The sequence below is a fragment of the Balaenoptera musculus genome, chromosome 9, assembly GCF_009873245.2.
Source record: "Balaenoptera musculus isolate JJ_BM4_2016_0621 chromosome 9, mBalMus1.pri.v3, whole genome shotgun sequence".
In the NCBI taxonomy this organism is placed as follows: Eukaryota; Metazoa; Chordata; class Mammalia; order Artiodactyla; family Balaenopteridae; genus Balaenoptera; species Balaenoptera musculus.
The window spans coordinates 88,618,275-88,638,928 of NC_045793.1; the positions used below are offsets into that span (position 1 = coordinate 88,618,275).

A 20,654-nucleotide genomic window follows, 5' to 3' on the forward strand; every position below is an offset into this window, starting at 1 on the left:
ATGAAATTGGCTCCACATTATACATTTTTCAAAAATCTATTAGCTTAGGGCTTCCCTGGTGGCTCAGTGGTTAAGAATCCGCCTGCCAATGCAGGGGACATGGGTTCAAGCCCTGGTCGGGGAAGATCCCACATGCTGCGGAGCAACGAAGCCCGTGCACCACAACTACTGAGCCTGCGTTCTACAGCCACGAGCCACAACTACTAAGCCTGCACGCCACAACTACCGAAGCCCGTGCACCGCAACGAAGAGTAGCCCCCACTCGCCGCAACTAGAGAAAGCCTGCGCACAGCAACAAAGAAAACACCGCCAAAAATAAATAAATAAATTTATTTTTTAAAAAAATCTATTAGCTTACACTTTCTAAAATTAGCAAGGTCACTTTAATTATTTAATTATGTCCTCAAATTCTCTGCATCTCTGCAGCTTTGTATCCTTATTTTTTATAAAATTTAATCAAATTCTACAATTCATTATAGCATACTTTAATTTCAACTTCACTAGAAAACCTGCATTTTTTAATAATTTTTCACTAAAATGGGTCATGAAAAACTTTAACATCTAACGGTCATGACATAAGTAAAAAGAAATTCTTTTTATGAAATCCTTTGATTTATTCATTTTCTTCCTACCCTTTTCTCTTCTTGTGATTTTTCACAGAAGAGGAGCTATGAAAAATTTAAGGGTTCCCTTCATCTATTTTGGGTTCCTTTTTGTTATCTCAGTTAATTATCAAAGGCAGGAGGTGTTATCTGATCACTGTTCTTGTGAAAACAGGCAAAAATGTGTTGATCTTAATAATGAATGTTTGTAGCTGATTAGTTCACAGGGATAGTGTTTTGAGGCCAAGGTCAAGGAATGTTATTTTTTCATAGCCTCTAACCATCTTATGCTTCAGTTATAATCTTTGAATCAGAAGTATCATATTTGCACAGTAACAGCACAGTATTAATCTACAAAGCTACTCAGCAACAAAAAAGCTATTGTATTATTCCAAAGATAAAAATTATTAGGATCTATGAAATTTAAGATTAAACACAAACCAAAAAGAAATAAGAAACACAAGGGCTAGGATAGTTGCTACTGTAAGAGTTAGTAATGAAAAATGAGATTTACAAAATCAAAAGATACATTCCACATAGTACTTAACTCAAGTACATGGTATATAAAGATTTCAGTACAATTTTAATGTGCTTTGCCAATCTAAACATCTCACTTGTATGGATGTAATAATCCCACTCATATATACATCTTATTGTACTAAAAAAATGTGAAAATACACCTTTATTTACAAATATGTGAGAAATGCTCTTTCAAAAAACGTTAGTAGTTATGCAAGAACAACCTCTGTAAGTGCAGAAATATAAATAACATTTTATTTGAGATTGGCAGCAAACCATAATAGATTAAAACGTCAAAGTATTCCCATTTGAACACGTTAGCTTAATCTTTCAAACAACAAAAACTATTTTACTGAATATCATTTATCAAAACAATGTTTTCAAATTTACCTATGCTATAATCAGGGAAATACAAGACAAATGGCTCAAAGCATCCAGTATTTGGACGAAACTTTTCCCAAACAATCTCGCTGAGAAAGATAACAGTCACATTTCTGTCAGTCTGTAAAAGAGAGATAAATAAAAGTAAATTTGCATTAAAAAATCTTAAACAGAACAGTAATTCCATTTGAATTTTTCTTTCAAAAGAAATCCAGCAAAGTTCCAACATATAACAAATTATTTGCATATTAATAAGCCATATTTAGAAAACCCAATCAAGGAGCTCATCCTTGTATGCAAATTTTCAAACATAATTACTTAGAATTTCCATAAAACTTTTAGGTTAATCGACAACTCAGTTACCCATGAATGCTAGGACAGTCACACAATGACTAATTTTATAGAAATTAAGAAACACATCTGCTTGAATGATTAAGACAAGAACTTTTTATGGGAATTTTCAAAGAAATCACACGCTTTACATCAATAAACCAAAAAAGACAAAACTTAACATCTTTCATTATTAAAATGGCTATAGTACCCAGAGAAAAGAAAATATCAGTTGCATATTTTAATGTATATTCAAGAAGATGTTGAGTATACATTAAAAACACAAACAAGTGTTGAGTATCCAAAATACCAATGTTAAGTAAACAGACATCTTTTGAAATATATGTAGAAATTATAATTAGTATTCCAAAAATAACATTAAGGGAACAAGCTCAGTGTGTATGTTATCCTTCTACAGAGTGGCCACAAATGCTAATTCTAATGCTAGAATCTATCTATAGACACCTGGCATTCTCAACACAAATTTTAATGCTTCCCATGTTCTTTTGGACGTCTCCCAAGTTGACAAAACAGACGTATTTGTTTTATTCTATAACTATTCTTAGGACCCAATGTCATACATAAATTACACTATACTTTGATGGTGATTTACTATTTATTGATTTCTAACTTATGTGTAACCTTATATTCCAATTTTCATTATTTAGAGAAATATACTTCTGGCTAACAAAGATAGCTGAGTTCAATAATTAGTAACTCCACAGAAAATGTAGCATCTTTATGAAAGAAAGAAAAAGATTTTTACATTCAAATGCTTTTTTGTCTTATTAATTTTTAAGAATCCTTGAATTCATTTCCATAGGGATAAAAAAGCATGCTCTAAACACAATCTTGATTACAAAGCATTGAGTTGTTTTTGCTTTAAAATATGATTACCCAGAAGAATTTTATAAAGTCAGTTAAAAAAATACGGAGAGGTTTAAAAAAATAGAGGTATTTATCAGTCTAAAAGGATTTTAAGGACTTCCCTGGTGGCGCAATGGTTAAGAATCCACCTGCAGAGGACACGGGTTTGATCCCTGGTCCAGGAAGATCCCACATGTCGCTGAGCAACTAAGCTTGTGCGCCACAACTACTGAGCCTGCGCTCTAGAACCTGCGAGCCATAACTCCTGAGCCCGCATGCTGCAACTACTGAGCCCACGTGCTGCAACTAGTGAAGCCCACGCACGTAGAGCCCATGCCCCGCAACAAGAGAAGTCACCACAATGAGAAGCACACACACCGCAACGAAGAGTAGCCCCCGCTCACCACAACTAGAGAAAGCCCACACGCAGCCACAAAGACCCAACACAGCCAAAAAAACAAAAAAAAGTATATTAATAATAAATTTAAATATATATATTATAAAATAAATAAATAAAAGGATTTTAAGTTGGGTAATGTTCTCATCTGTTCATCTGAAAGTGCTTTCAATGTACAGTGATATCTATCATAATTTAAACTTCATTTTACTCTGATAAGTATTTAATATAAAAAAGTGTGAAATGCTTTTGCTATATTTCTCTTAAATGAAATACACATTTAAAAATCAAGCATGTTTTCAGAAACATCAAAACAACAATTTTCTTTTCTGATGGAGTTGAGCTTACTATGAATCTTTTCATTTTCTTCAAATAACTTCCATAATTAAAACTAAAAAAAAGTGAAAGGCCTAAGTACTATGACAGGATGCATGATCAAAGGTCTAAGTACTGTGACAAGATAAAAATAGTGGGGTAAGCTTTACTGGAAGGGCGACAGGACAGCAAGAATGCACTCTGGCTACCAGAGAGGGAGTCCTTGAGCAAAACAATGGGAAATAGTGGATGGATAAATGCAAACAAACCACAACAAAAAATAAATAAAAAGAAAGAGAGAGGGCTTCCCTGGTGGCACAGTGGTTGAGAATCTGCCTGCTAATGCAGGGGACACGGGGTCGAGCCCTGGTCTGGGAAGATCCCACATGCCACGGAGCAACTCGGCCCGTGAGCCACAACTACTGAGCCTGCGCGTCTGGAGCCTGTGCTTCGCAACAAGAGAGGCCACGATAGTGAGAGTCCCGCGCACCACGATGAAGAGTGGCCCCCACTTGCCGCAACTAGAGAAAGCCCTCGCACAGAAACGAAGACCCAACACAGCCACAAATAAATAAATAAATAAATAATAATTTTAAAAAAAGAAAGAGAGAAAGAGACCTTTACTCAATGAGGATGGGTCCCTGGTGTCAGTAGTAAAATGCCAAGAGTTAACCAATCTGGGAAAGGCTAGACTTCATGAGGAAACTTCCAGGATAAGTCACCAAGAGCTAGCTACACTTACTCTTCTCTTGTCCTCGCCACATCTTCCCCTCAAGACTATTACTAAAAGGGGATTTTAGGAGTCAGCCTTAGGCACACAATGATTTCAGTGGCAATCAGCTGAGAACTTCTAGCAGTTTCTCAAATTTGAGTAATATATTTAACTTTTCGAAGGTGGAAATGCTCTAGGCACTGTCTCCCCAAATATTTACTTAATTTTTATTATAATGTTCCTTAATGCTTAAATAATACAGACATAAAACTAAGTAGGTATAAACTATTTATGCTCAAGGTACTTATAAAATTATAAAACCGAATATTTTTATTTATAAGTTAAATATAAAACTGTAAAACTAGTAAAATTTAAATTAACATTATTTGAATATGATGAACATTACTGTTTTGCCTAAACTAAATCTTTGCTCACTTCATGAATATGGTACTAACAGGAAACAGCCACAGTCCTTTTGAGTTTAGCATTCCTATAGCAACTAGTATTAGTAAACACTGAATTCTCTCACCAATTTCCTTTATTCAAATTACTACAAACTACTGCCTGTTGTTGTCATCATATTACTATTTGGCTTTCACCTGACATTTACATAGTAAGTCTCTCCCTGTTCTTTTCTTATTAGGCCATGACAATCACAGTAGAATTAGTGTTATTCAGTACCAACACAATTTTAAGTTGAAACACAAAGCTCGTTCCAAAATCTGAGTGGCCATGAGACAGAACATCAGATGATCCAGAACAGACTTATCATTCTTTTTTTAGATTACTGAAATGAAAATTTTAAAATTCTTGCAGAGAGTTCAAAGTCTAGCCCACCCCCACCATTTACTCTAGCAACCACCTAAAATCTTTTAATAGAAAGCAGTGTTAGCCACTTCACAATCAAAAATAAAAGCTAAAATAGTTGAAGAATAAGTCTTATCAAATCACAAATTGTTTTAACTTTGAAAAAATGCTCAACTTCACACATAATAGAGAAATGCATATCAACTTTATATTAAGAGATTACTTCTCACCTATCAAATTGGCAAAATGAAAAAATGTGACAATACAGTTCTACTGATTAGGCCATAGGGGAAAAAGATTCATTCATCACTTACCAATTCTTGTAACCTAAGAAATCCAGGTAAAAGATTTGCTTCCATATCTCTTAGATACTCTGCTTTATCAAGAACCTTATGGAAAAAAAGAAAAGCAGTGTCAAAATTGATTTAAAAAGCCCTTTAGCAAAACATTTACATAATATAATGCACAATTCAAGATCTGAACTTCCCATGTGAAAAAAAAATGGAACTTATGAATTAATTTTTTAAACAGTATTTACATTTGTGGAAGACATTTCAAATAGGTCAAATAAGTTAAAAAATGAACTACTAACAACATGTTTCAACCCAGATTTTAGAGAATGGGTCATAGTTATACTAAAAAAGGTTTGTTTTAAAGATATACCATCAAAAAGATAATGAATTAAGATGCTCTAAGGACCTTTTCTTATAGGTATACAAGAAATAAAACTAATAAAACTATGTGCATTTTTAATTACATTTAGTAAAAAGATAAATGTCTATCACATACCAATAATTACAAAGCTTTCTGACCTGACAGAAGAAAATTCTGAATTTCATCATGTAAAACTTTTCTTGCTTGAACTTTGTAACTCGATACTAAACCCTGTTTAACTAGAAAACTGATCATGTTAAGAAAGATTAAATTTTTGTTCAGTGTTATGATAATGCTACTGGGATTATGTTGCAAATTATAATCATTTAAATTAGGAATAAAATTAAAATGCAGGGAATATAATATTATTTCCCTGAATAGTCCAAATTGTTTTGTATCTGTTTTATTGATTAATAGACAGCTTGAAACAATGTATGAGAGTAATCAACTTAAGATATTTCATTCTTAATTCATTTAGACAAAATAAAGCTAAAATTATTTACCACTAAAAAAATACAAATTAGTTTCTCCACTATGTATTCGCAATTGCAATTTTCCCATCAATTTCCATTTAAAAACTCTCTAATACAGGACACAGATTAATTCAAATAAACTGGCCCATTTGTATGCCCATTTTAATGCAAAACACAAAGCTGAAGCAATAAGTTAATAGTTCATTCTTCTGACTGGATACAATTAACCCACTGTAATTAATGGTTTTATGGTATTTTAATAAATGATCCTTCTTCAAAAGCAATTATCAGTGCCTGCTTCAGCAGCACATATACTAAAATTGAACCATACAGAGAAGATTAGCACAGCCCCTGTGCAAGGATGACACGCAAATTCGTGAAGCGTTCCATATTTTTGCTGATTCACTTTGTTATACAGCAGAAACTAACACACCATTGTAAAGCAATTATACCCCAATAAAGATGTTTAAAAAAAAGCAATTATCAAATAACTAATATTTGAAGAAGTTAAAATTTTAATTCAGATTCAAACATTTTTTAAATAATTTACCTGAAGGTATTCTAATAGACTCTTGATTTGTAAGCTTGTTTACTGACTAGAAAACATTCTCAGACATCTTTCTGCATTATTTCCTAAGTGCTGAAACTTACCAATTCATATATTAGATAGGTGAACATTCTACGATTTACTCTAAATAATGTTCTATGCTAAACACCTGCAAACTTTTCCACCCTAATGTTTAGTCATCTAACAAATAACTTATTGAATGCCTACTTTGATCCAGTGGGCCTGAAAAGTGAGTTGGGTCCTACTTATTCCTCATGGCTCTTTGCAGAATATTGATTCTCCCTCTTCCCTAAAGACACAACTTTGAAACTCTACTTGTTGGAGTCATCCAACACTCTGGGGTCACTCCTCCTTGGTCTTTAAATATTATAGTTTCTGACTATCACATCTCTAATATAACTCCTGTATTTTTTGGATATTTCAAAATCCACATAAATGACCTTCTGATATGGTAGACTCATTTCCTTAAATCCCTCTCTCCACCAGTGATCTTGTTGCCTACCCTACCCAGTGAAAGATCAACTTATTTCCTACATCACTGGTTTTTGAAGTGTAGTCCGTGGCCCCCTGTGAGGTGAGGGCAGGGGGGGCGTGCTGTTTCTGATACTCTTTCAGGAAGTTGGTGAGGTCAAAACTATTTTCATAATAATACTAAAAATTTACATGCCTTTTTCATCATGGTGACATTTGCACTAATGGTGCAAAAGCAATGGTGGGTTAAACTAGAGTCGCCTTAGCATAAATCAAGGTAATAGTGCCAAACTATACTAGCAGTTATTAATTCTTCACTATGTACCTGCTCTTAAGAAAAAAAAATTAGACTTTTGCTTCTGAGATGGAGTAGATGTACTTTCCTCTTCCTCCTAAGTAAAACTAAGAATCTTGAGTATTACTTATAAAACAAATGGGGCTCTGAAAGGTGGAACGAAGAAGGCAGACCAGCTAGGGACCTCAGGACCAGAAGAATGACAACTCACTTCAGAGGGTGAATTGTCTAAGTTGTCTTTTTGCCTCACATATCCCATTTGTGGAGCTGAAGAAGCCGGCAACACAGGAAGGCCAAGCAGCACGGACCAAAAGAGCCCCAACAAAAACCTTACTTCCTCTAGCCAAAAGACCAGGAGAGGGGCAGCTCAGAGAGACTTCCAGGACTATGCACTCTCCAAGTTTTCTTTGTATAGGACATCAGTACATCACTGATTTCTTGTCTCCTCATTTCTTCATCCCCTAAACACTGGAGCACTAGAATACTCGGTCACTGGCCTCACCTCTTTTCTAACTCACTCACTCTCTCGGTGACCTAATCCTGTCTCACAGCTTTAAGTACTACTACTATATGCTCAGAAGTCCAAAATGGTATCTCCATGTTGAACCTCTCCTGACCTCAGGCTCAAGCATCCAACTGCCAACTGAACATCTCTACTTGGACTTAACATGCCCCAAACCAAATTCCTCATCACTCCTTCTCCCCCAGCAAGACCCCACCTGCTGCAGTTTTCTCCACTCGGATAATGACAACCTTATCCCTTCAAGTGCACAAAAACTTTTTTTTTTGAGTCATGCTTGACTTCTTTTTCTCCTCCTCCACACTCACTCTATCAGAAAATTCTGTCAACCCTACCTTCAAAATATATCCAGTCCATATCTTACCACATCCATTGCTACTACCCCGGTCTAAGCCAACATGTTGTTTGCCTAGATTAATACAAATGCTTCATAACTAGTTGTATTAGTTTCCTAGGGCTACCATAACAAAGCACCACAAACAGGGTGGCTTAACCAACAGAAATTTATTATCTCACAGTTCTGGAAGCTAAAAGTCCAAGATCAAGTTATTGGCAGGGCCATGCTTCCCATGAAGGTTCTAGAGAAGGATCTGTATCAGGTCCCTCTCCTAGCTCCTGGTAATTCCCTGCCTTGTGGCAGCATAACTCCAATCTTCATGTGGCATTTTCTCTATGTGCGTGTCTGTCTCTAAATTTCTTCTTTTTATTAGGACATCAGTCATATTGGATGAGGGGCCCAATCTACTCTAGTATGACCTCAACTTAACTAATTAGAACTGCAACGACCCCATTTACAAATAAGGTCATATTCTGAGGTAGTAGGGGTTAGAATTTCAACATACGAATTTTTGGAGTTAACAAATCAACCCATAACACTAGCCTGCACTAGTGTACTCTTGTACTCTTCGTTTCATTCTCAAATGAAGAATCAAATGTACCTGTACTCTTCATTTGATTCTCAACATTACCCCTCTCCCCCTTACTTAAACTATATTCCAGCCAAACTGGCCTCCTTCATATTCTTTGAATACACAGGCATGCTCCAGTCTCCTCTGTACGCTCACGTAAATCTCTTTGCTTGGAATTCTCTTTTTTCAGATATTTTCATGACTTGCCCCTCGCTTCCTTCAGGTTTCAGCTCAGTTATCATCATCTCAGTAAGATCTCTGCCTTCCCCACTTAGAAAAATAGCTAGCCTCCCCCGCCCAGTGGATTCTCCCTTACTCTAATGTACCACATCTGACATACTACATATTAACTTGCTTACTACCTGTCTTCCTCAATTAGAGGAATTAGCCACAAGTGGGCAGACACTATTCTGTCTCTGTTCCATCTCCAGTATCTAAAATAGTGCCTGGCACATAAGAAGTACTCAGTAAATATTTGCATAAATAAATGAACAAAATTAAAATGTGGAAGGAACTGTTTTATATATTTAAGGAGATGCAAGAATGCATAAGATGTGGTCCCTTCGGTGAGTATAAACTTAGCCATTATGAGAAGGTATTATATTAAAATTTAATTTCAATTCCAGAGATAATCATTTTTTAAAATAAGGTTACGGTGTTATAAAATCTCACTAGTGTAAAACACATTATATATTTTCAGTTGTCTGCTAGTTATTTTCACATTGATGTAAAACTAAAACTTAAACTTAGCCAACCTAAAATCAAACAATTCATCTTTCCCAGACCTACCCCATACATAATTGACAAGTTTGACCTTTGCTGTCTCTTTCATTTATTCTTTTCTGCATCTTCTGCCCCAACTCTAGTCCAGGCCCAAATTTCCTCTAATGGAAACAGTTACAAGAGCCTCAAAACCATCTAGCCTATGTCTTTCAATCCCCTCAAATTCACCTATTCAACATGCCTTCATAGCAATCTTCCTAAAGCATGTTTGTTGCTCTAGTCTTCACTACGTCCTTGCCTCTCACTGCCTAGGAAATGAAATAAAGCTCATTAGTATGGTTTTCAAGACACTCCCTGATCTACCCCCACCCACCTTTCTACTCTTCTTTTTCTTCCTTCATACTTTAAACCCACTAAGACCAGACTATTTGGCATTCCCTGGCCTCCATTCCCATCTGCATGCCTTTGCCTAATTCCCTCTATAGGAAATTCCTCTTCTTCAGTTTCTTCCTAATGATACCCGAATCATTCTTTTAGATCTATCTCAAATGTTATCACCTTATGAAGCTGTACCAGATGTGCCTGAATCAGTGCTTTGCATATCATGGTTATTACTAATCACATTCTACATGTAGTCATATTTGAGTACGTCACGTCATAGCTCTTCCACTAAACTGAAGCTCCCTTTAGATAAGAACTACATCCACAGACTCATAGGTAAGAGAACAAACTAGTGGTCACCAATGGGGAGAGGGAAGGAAGGAGGGGCAACATAAGGGTAGGGAATTAAAAAGTACAAACTACTACATATAAAATAAATAAGCTACAAGGATACATTGTACAGCACAGGGAATATAGCCAATATTTTATAATAGCTATAAATGGAATATAACCTTTAAAAATTGTGAATCACTATGCTGTACACCTGAAATTTATCTAATGTTGTTCATCAACTATACGTACCTCAATTAAAAAACTATACCTCAGTTAAAAAAATAAATACATCTAAAATAGTTTTATATTGCATAAGCACCTTGTACAATGCACTGTACATAATAAGTCTCAAAAGAAAAATATGGAAATTGATCTAATAAATCAGTTTTCAAATAAGAGATGATACTTACAATATATACAGTCTGATCCTTGAGACTTTCAGCTTTGGTTATTTGTTTAAATAAGCGAACGAAGTCATTAAATGTTTCACAGGTTATTTGAGTAGAACATTCACCCTCTGAAGAACTAAAATGATTCAGCTTGTTTAAAATTTGTTCCAAAAGCAGCCTCAAGGTAAAGCATTCAACACAATTCACAAAGACATGTGGAAGCTGAAAACAAAAACCAAAAAAGTGTAAATAGAAAACACATATACACAACAGTGGCTCTGCTGGATATCCGCCATTTGCCCTTCTAAATATATACCCCACCGTTCTCCAAACTGCTCTGGAGTTTGGAGAATGCCCCAGGAGGCTGACCACTACAGACTGCATCGCCCAGATTCTTATTTTCTGGCTCTGGCTGGATTCAGCCAATGGGAAGAACCAGGAGACAGAAGCAAAGTGGTAAGAGAAAGAAGTTGAATATTCATTCCCTTGACTCCCACCCCCATCCCACAGCTTGACAGTGGCTGCATCTTCTACCAAAGGCTACAGCTCGAGCTGGGCAGCCCCTCATCAAAGGCTACAGCTCGAGCTGGGCAGCCCCTCATCAAAGGCTACAGCTCGAGCTGGGCAGCCCCTCATCAAAGGCTACAGCTCGAGCTGGGCAGCCCCTCATCAAAGGCTACAGCTCGAGCTGGGCAGCCCCTCATCAAAGGCTACAGCTCGAGCTGGGCAGCCCCTCATCAAAGGCTACACCTCTTGCTGGGGCCTGATTACAGCTCCTTCCTGCGCCATTCAGGTCTGAGGGAGGTAAAGGCTCTCAGCACATCACCATCCCTTATTGGTTCCCTTAACATTTCTTCAACCTTTGTAAAATATTATAGTCCCTCCATTAAACTCACTTTAATTATTTGAGTTTTCATTTGTTTCCTACAGGGATTGAAAGCAAACCTGTATTTCCCGCTAAAGAATTCTTACAAAGAAACCCAAGAACATGGGAATGTTAGAATTCTTAGTGGGAATTTCTTACTTATAATTTTAAGATAATATTTTTAATCATGGACACACCTAAACCAAAAAAACATTTTTAAGAGTTAAAAACCAGAGTAATCCCCCTATGAGGACTTAGAACTAGCTCTTCATTTAGAGAACTATCAAAATGGAGCTAATTCCAGAAGTAACAAGGAAAAAAAAGATTTATAAATATAGTCTGTTCTCAAAATGAAATCACAAAAGCAGTACTGATCACTCAGAGGAGGACAGCTTGTGGCATCTGGCACAAATAATGGAACCTATAACTATTTTTAGCGACATTCTATAAATCTCACCCAATAAAGAGGCTTTTTTTTCTCAGAGTAGCAGTGTAACTAAGGCTTCATTATATTTACTTAGGCACAATTTCACCAGCATTTTCTGACTTCCTTTACCCCCACACTCCTTTATAAACTAGAGTCCACAATAGCTCTGTTAAGACTGTCTTGTTTACTGCTACCTGTGTGCTATCCATGACCTTTAATGGCAGCATATTCTAAATGTCTCTCTGTGTACCTATACCAAAAGTGGTGATAATCATCATTACAATGTTTAAGTAGCAGCAAAAATCAAGATACATTAAAAAATGAAATACAGCCCTTAAATATGGAACTTCCATATTCAGTTTTCATGCTTTTATTCAATATAGATATTTTTGGACACTTCATGCAGGGAGTTCCAAATGCAAATGCCTGAGCCAGGACCTTGTACACTCAGGTTCTGAAGCCTGGTATGAACCTCAGGCATCTGTATTTTAAAATGCACAGGCAATCTTCAGGATCAAAGGCTAAAATCCCTAAGTTGATATATGCCAAGAACTGTGCTGGGAATAATCTCAAGAAACTCACAGTTTCAAGCCAGGGAAACACAAACATTTATCACAGCTGAAAGGGATAAATATTATGACAGAATTAAGCACAGAGTGCTGAGGCTGCACAACAGAGGGGCATCTAACACAGCCCAGAGTGTCAAAAAAGGCTACCCAAAGTGTAAACACAAGAAAACCTAGCAAAATAAATAAGCATTTGCCAAATAATAGGGTAGAAGAGTTGGAGTGAACGAGTACAAGAAAGCCATTCCAAGAAGTATGTGCCAAGGGTTGAAAGTAAGAGACAGCAAGAACTGTAAATAGTTCAGTATGCCACACAAAACACGCATACTCTGAGCTAGAGTTAGGACCAGGGGTAGCAAGCTACAGCCTTTGGGTTAGCAATCTGTTTTGATATATACAGCCACACCCATTTAGATAGATACTGTCCACGGCTGCTTCCACACTGAGGAGGAGTTGAGTGGTTGTAATATAAAGTACCTGGCCCGCAAGCCTGAAATATTTACTATCTGGCCCGTAAGAAAAAGTCTGCCCATCCCTGGCTTAGGATATGAAAGAGGGTGTGGCAATAATCACGAACAAGAGCAGCTAAACTTTATCGAGTGCTTACTATATACTAAGTATTGTGGTAAGCACTTTTCATGTATTAACTCACTGAATTCTCACAACAATTCCAAATGTTGTCACTATTAGCCCTACTTTTCAGATGCGAAAGCACTAAGGGGTGAACCCTGAAGAAGAACATGAGTCTGCCAGACTCTATCTCAAATTCTTAGGCATTACGTTAAGAAAGATAAACCGAACTCAGCTCACGAAGGGTCTTATATATCAGGCAAAATACCCGAACATTTCCCTAAAGATCTTATTTAAGATTTTCATGGACTAGCTGCAGGGTGGAGAACAGACTGCACTTCGGAAACTGTTGTGGAAATAAATGAAAGAAATAATGGTAAATGAAACTCAGGTAGCAGCAATGGCTACGATTCAAGCTACATGGAGTCAAGACATTAATGATACAGAATCAGCAGGATGTGTTTACTGTTCAATTTACTGAGAGAGTGAGGATAAAGAAAGAGTAAAGAGCAAGTTTAGACAACTGTGTGAATGGTGAAATTCACTGTTAGAGGCAATACGGGAAGAAGGGCAGGGTAAAGGTGACATATTTAGTTTTGTACTTGTGGAGATTCAGACTTATCACTATCAATATTACAAATATGTACAATAATGGAGAAGAAACAGATTTTAGTATTTTTAAAGAATTTATTATTATGTGTGTTTTCCCCCAAATATTATCATCCAGTGAAAGTTAGAGAGAGGAATTTGGCTCAACTTAAAAAGTACATTCTAACATCAAGGCTCAAGTTATTTAACAATGCCTTCTGAAGCTTACAGTCTTTGAAGGTCTTCAACCAAAAGTTGGTCAGAAATGTTTTATGTAGAAGATATTCCTTCAGAGAAAGGTAAACTAAACATCTCCCAGATCCCTTCTATTTCTAGGAGTCTATGAATAAAAATCAATTAACAATGAGTTTCGGATATTCTTACCTCTAAAGTTTTCAACAAAGTTTGTGTTACATAGGTCTTTCCACTGGCAGTATGTCCATAAATAAAAATGGATGGAAAACTGAAATGATGTCTCTAGCAGAGAAAAGACAAATATCAGTCTGCACATACAAAACAGAAAATAAACATTCATCAACTTGTGACAAACTTTTCCATGATAAAGTAAATTATTCAATCCAAATGATTTCTACAGTGAGCATTTAGTGGATTCATCATTACACCTTAAACCTACTTGAATTCAACTCTACTCTTTCTCAAAATTTCTGGAAAATCACATTTGGCCTATTTATTATATATGATATATTACTATACATATATATATTCAACCCTTTTATTATTATACAGGTTTATATATATAAATGTTTGTATTTTCAAATTTATGAGAGATTTAACAGAATTTTCAAGAATAATTTTGACCATACTTCAATTTTTTCTTAACCTTTTTTTTATAGAATCTAAGCCCACAGGCTGCAACTTCAGTCTACATTCTAAGGTTTGAAACTAAGCATATGTAATCACAGGGCTAGAAAGAATTTCAAGAGTCCTCTGTTCTAAGGAAAACTTACAGGATACTTCTGAATTATGCATACTACATTTACCTTGGCCTAAATGTGTACATTTCATCATTGTTTTCAATGATCAAATCTACACAGCATATATTTCAAAATACATATTCCCAAGATTCTCCTGAAGTACACTGAGTCAGCAGCCTAGAGAAAAGTAAAAATTGTCAAACACCCCTATATTGGTCTGGTCAATACTACAAATATGTTTCATTCATTCAATGAACATTTATTACACAGCTACTAAATGCTGAAAACCATGATGCACTAAAGAGTACAAAAATCAGAGATAAAACCTGCTTTGGAGGAATTCACATACACTTAAAAAATAATTATAAAAAAATTGGATGATGCAATTTTCATGAAAAAGTAGAGTCTCTATGATCATCATCTACCACTACAATAGTACAGTTGACGCTTGAACAACACAGGTTTTGAACTGCTTGGGTTCATCTATACATGGATTTTTTTCAATAAACATATTCGAAACAATTCTGGAGATTTGCAACAATTTGAAAAAACTCACAGATGAACCACATAGCCTAAACACATAGGAAAAATTAAGTATGCCATGAAGCGTAAAATATATGTAGATAATAGTATATCCTTACAAAGGCATAAGGTGAATGATATTTAATATAAAATTAATAATGTGTTAGTTTTCTGTTTTATAACTTTGCTTCCAAAGGATTACATTACCATACATACCATATGGTATGTCTGTGCCTCCCAGCCTCTCCCCTCTTTCTCTTTCTCTCCCTCTCCGTTCCTCCCTTCTTCCTACCCCTCCTTCCTTCCTATAATTGGAGAAACTGTGTATTAGCCTATCATCACAGGTAAGTGGTTTTTCAAAAAATGTAACCATGTGTTTACAATACTGTATTATGAATATGACTGGAATACTGTAGGCCATGAAACTTTATAAGGGTTCATTCATTAGTATATAGGTAGGCTACCATGAAGGAATTCTATCCATAACAGAAGGCTACCATAAAGCAATCATATCGCTGCTTCTTTGTTATCAATGTATGAATCATTATACCTGTAAATAGCTATGAATTTCTTTTTCACATTATCTTTTCATTTTTAATGTCGAGTTAGTAATAGGTATAACATGCCCAGTGTTTTGTATTATTAAGACAATACTGATATATTGACAGACGATTCATCTTATAAACAATGTAAACTTACAGTATTGATAAATACAGTATAGTACTATAAATTATTTCTCTTCCTTATGATTTTCTTAATAACATTTCCTTTCCTCTAGCTTACTTTATTGTAAGAGTACAGAATATAATAGATATATAACATACAAAATATGTGTTAATTGACTGTTTCTCGGTAAGGCTATGAGCAGTTAAGTTTGGGGTGAGTCAAAAGTTACACACTGATTTTCAACTCCACAGGGGGTCAGCACCCCCAATTCCCACATTGTTCAAAGGCCAACTGTAGTCACAAACATTTATTACATTCTAGCCACCAAGTTACAAATTTCCTTTTTGCAAGACAAATCAGGAACTCAGATTTATACAGGAAAATACTTTCTAATGGCAAATGCCTATGGCAAGAGCAGCCCAACAGATTAAAAATGGATGTTTCATACAGGGATTCTTTTCTTAAGTTTATACGTAACACTCTTCTGAATTAACTAGCTCAAAAATTCTGTAACAAGAATTAAACGCATGCTTGCTGAGCATCTCTGCTAATACAATACTATATTTCACCTTGAAAGAGAAGCACAGGATATCCTTCAGGACTCTTTTCCAAGCTACACTAAAACTCTCCTTTCCTGGAATCCTGCCACACTTATCTGCATCCATTATTTGGTGCTTAATAATATTCCACCTTACATTATCTTTTCTACTGTTAACTAGAATTGTATTGAACTCTTGCACTGTTATTTAACCTTTCACCTTCATAAACCTAACATAAACTGTAATAAGCCAGGATCTGGCACAGTGCCTGGAACAGAGAAGGTGCTTACTAAATATTTATTTGCTGAATACATAAATGAATCTGCTAAGAAATATGAACCAGTTGTTTATAGATCTTTGCATCTCCTACATGAACAGCACCTTACAGAAAAGTGCTATTAAAATTGTTAAATATGATTTCTTTCTGTGATCTACACCAAATCGATACCACTCATCTCTATTTGCCAACATTCATTTTCAGGAGGACCACTTCTGTTTGTAGTGATCTGGGTTTGTCTACTCCAGGGAAGGAATGCATAAGGTATAACTAAGAAAATGTTTCAGTGATAATATAGATAACTACAGTTAAAAGCATTATAACTGGGCTTCCCTGGTGGTGCAGTGGTTTAGAATCCGCCTACCAATGCAGGGGACACGGGTTCAAGCCCTGGTCCAGGAAGATCCCACATGCTGCGGAGCAACTAAGCGGCCCGTGTGCCACAACTACTGAGTCTGCGCTCTAGAGCCCTCGTGCCACAACTACTGAAGCCCACGCACCTAGAGCCCCTGCTCTGCAACAAGAGAAGCCACCGCAATGAGAAGCCCCGCACCGCAACGAAGAGTAGCCCCACCTCGCCGCAACTAGAGAAAGCCCGCGCACAGCAACGAAGACCCAACGCAGCCAAAAATAAATAAATAAAGTTAAAAAAAAAGACCCAATGCCTTCTTAAAAAAAAAAAATCTGACGTTAAAAAAAAAAGCGTTATAACTAGAATACTGAGGGTGCAGTCCCTGACCTCTTAGTTCCCTAACTAATGTGCCCCTTTAGAAGGAGGGTGGTACTTTTCCACTAATACTTTACAGGCCACCCCAGACTGCCACCCCGGTAGTTGGATAAAAGCAGTACTTATGAAAGCAAACCAGAGGTGTGAGGGGAGAACGTGTGAGTGTGACCCTAAACTCTCATTTACTCTCCTTACAGATGAGATCCAAGTGTGATCAATTCCAAGTCTAATTAATGAGTCTGAAGCAAAAGGCTCACTAAAGGCCACCAGAATATAATCAAAAACAGATTAAGTATGGAATTGATGAATGCTACCTCCTATGGAAAGGACTCCATAGCAGTGTTCATCCAGAGGAAACATTTAACCTCTTCTCTTAGGCAACACCTGAACTGCTAGTCAAGAAGCATAGACAAGACCTCTTCTGTGCTTTATCAACGCTGGAAAAGCCGCTGAAGTTTTAAACCTGAAGCACCGCGTTGGCCCTCACTGGTCTTGACAACTACCCATCCACACAGGACTTACACTAACTACCTCACTGAAACGTGGGGACTCACTTTTGAATAAGTAACACTGGGCAAACACACCTGTTGTATAAAATCGTGTTCAGCTGGGGTAAGAAGCAACTTCGAGTAGCTACTCTGGACTAACACCCCCTCAAAACCGTGGCGTGTGTAAAAGATGACGTCCTGGGCCAACGAGCCCTAGTGCAGGCCGGTCCTTCCCGTGCAGTTTAAGAAACCGCTCACAAGTTACTTTGGGTGAGGAGTGGGAGAAACGTATAACACCCCCTACCTCAACGCAAAAGAAGGTCTACGGCCCCTCAATCCGAACGAAAATTTAAAAATTGGAACATGTCGCAAGACCACGGAATTAATTGTTTGCCTTCGGGATTTGGAAGAGAAAAGATAGCTGGACCACAATACCTCTCCAAACAGGGACTGCAAGGTGGACACTTGGGACTCGCGACAAAGCACCATGTTTTCCAGGTGAGGCATCCTGGCGGGTACCAGAGGACAGAGGAGCCCGCGGCCAGCTCCGCGCTCACAACCGCAACCTCACCCACGCTCGGGTCTCCGCGCTCCCGCCGGAAACCGGATTCTCGGGCTTGTGGGAGGAGCCGGCGTGGCCGTGCGTCAGCGTGACGTCAGCGCGCAAGAGAAGCGTCGGACCCGCCCTAGTCTTCCACAGCCTGAAGCGGTAGGGCTCTGGGCGCCGTAGAGGGGTTAGCGGAGCCTGCTTTGTGCGGTAGGGCGTCTCGGGCTGCGGCCTTTGCCGCCCAAAGGTCGAGAGGGGGGTGCAGGGATTGGCGAACAGAGAAAGCACTTGAAGGAGCTAAGGGGGCCCTGTGGGCTCCACTAAGTCGAGAACCTGTGGCTTCGGTTTTCCCGCCTAAAGGCGCCAAATTTAGAAACCGTAAGTGCTGGGGAGCTTTGTCGTGTAGCCCCACCCAGGAGGGGGAGGCGGTCGTGGAGCCGAGGCCCGCCTCCTTACAGGGACCTGAGGAAAGCGGGCTCAGATAACCAATATTCTCAAAAGCTGCGGGGTTTTTTCCTGAGGAGGGTGTGGAAAATTGGCGTCCGGTGCAAAAAAAAGACTGATGGAGTCAACAAACAACTTGGAATTACTAGTCTTACTGCAAGCCTGAAAACAGATCTGGAAATACGTCTCCCTCCTAATGGGAAGAAGTTCTAGTGTGAGTTGCTGAGGGCAACAAGAGTGAAAAATAATGCTACCTTTAGCATAAGGCTTTCCTTTTTTTTGTTCGCGGAACACCTGCTAGAAACCAGACGCTAGAAGATTCTGGAAATAGATATAGGAGTAGACAGAAATGTATGGTGAAGAGAGGGTTTGGGATCCTGAAGCTGCTGGGTTGGGGCCATTGACTCAACAGAGAGACCTTGGAAGAATCGTTGAACCATTCATTTTGAACTTTAACTTCTTTGTCTATAAAAGAGAGATAATAGCTGGGTTATTGCTAGGGATAAAAGATTATATACTTAGTGCCTGATGTACATAGATTTAAGTCATGGATATCAGAATCAGAATCTTGTATTTGTGATAGCCAAAAGGATCTCTTGGTAATCGTGGTCTCCTATAACTTATCCGCTAGTCAAAATCATATTGAAAGCAATTCAAGTGCAATTGCCTAAGTACTTTAAGAAAGAATTATAAAGGGTACAATGGCACCATCCATCAAATCTTTTAGTGTTTCTTCCTAAGGGAAGCTAGCCCTTGACCACCCTCTCAAGACGGGGTTATACATTCCCATAACACTGTATCTTTATAGCATTCAACAAAATTATAAGTAAATTATCTAAATGTTAGTCTCTGTCTCTAGCTGCTTTGTGAGGGCAGGAAACCTTGTCTTCTTCACAGCTCCATTTTCAGTGTATACTGTACTGGCTGGTACATACCTAATAAGCAGTCAGTAAGTAATTGTTGATCTGGGAGGAAGTGCCTTACTGCCTGGACAGGTGTAGGGAAGTTTCTCAGAGGAGGGAACTGGGATGCTGAGACTTAAGAATAAGGGTTCACCTGTGAGACCAACAAAGCAATTCTAAGCAAAAGAACAAAAAGACAAGCTAAAGACATAGAAGGGACAAGTAGGCAATGATATGCCAGGGACTAGCAAGTAATTTTTAAGAATAAACCTAGAGTGGCAGGAGGTCACGCTGGGGCAAGTGTATGTTATGCTAAGAGGATTGGACCTCATATAGGCCACAGGGAGCCAATGAAGAATTTTAGGCAAAAAAGCAAAAGCAAATGACAAGACTTGACTTTTAGGAAGCTCCTTTTGGCTACGGCATGGAAAATAGAATCAATTTGTCTTGTTAAAAAAACTGTTGCAGAGTTCTAAACAATAAATGATAATGTCCTAAACTAAAGCAATGGGAAACAAGGTGACAGGGAATGGCAATTAAGGTTTATTAAACATAATGTGGCAGGCACTGTGATAGATATATTATCCCATTTAAACTTTGCAGTATAGTAGATTTGCAAATGGAAAAACTAGCTGAAATTTATCTTACAAGTAGTGTATACTCGAACCTAGGTCTGCTTCACTCCAAAATCCTTAATCTTTCTACTACATCATACGGGGAAGACGCTGAATCTGAGAGAGATTTAGAAGTACATTTAATAGAAATCAGTGGCTGCTTAAATGAGATGGAGGGGGAAGTCTTTGAGAGTAACGTTTAGGTTTCTTATTTAGCTGATTTTCGGCTTTGCCACTAATAAAATCAAAAATAAAGTAGGAGCAGGCTTATAGATTTGGTGATATCTATACGGGATTTAGTTTTATCTTTAGGACCAAAGTGAGTTTCTCAC

The 20,654-nt window shown here is 37.5% G+C and overlaps 1 protein-coding gene and 1 non-coding gene across 2 annotated transcripts in view; one reads left to right on the top strand and one right to left on the bottom strand.

Annotated features, from left to right (window-relative positions):
• ORC5 (origin recognition complex subunit 5) overlaps positions 1–18,485 on the bottom strand; it is a 72,533-nt gene extending 54,048 nt beyond the window's left edge. Inside the window, exons 1-5 of the mRNA XM_036864435.1 lie at positions 18,251–18,485; positions 14,046–14,138; positions 10,667–10,867; positions 5,245–5,319; positions 1,512–1,623 (exon numbers count right to left, since the gene is read on the bottom strand). Coding sequence (XP_036720330.1) covers positions 1,512–1,623; positions 5,245–5,319; positions 10,667–10,867; positions 14,046–14,138; positions 18,251–18,322 — 553 coding nt within the window. The 5' untranslated portion in view covers positions 18,323–18,485. The remainder of the gene's footprint in view (positions 1–1,511; positions 1,624–5,244; positions 5,320–10,666; positions 10,868–14,045; positions 14,139–18,250) is intronic.
• On the top strand, positions 6,348–6,453 carry LOC118901414. Its single transcript, XR_005021386.1, has one exon. It is a non-coding gene; the product is annotated as a U6 spliceosomal RNA (small nuclear RNA).
• Positions 18,486–20,654: the final 2,169 nt, after the last annotated feature.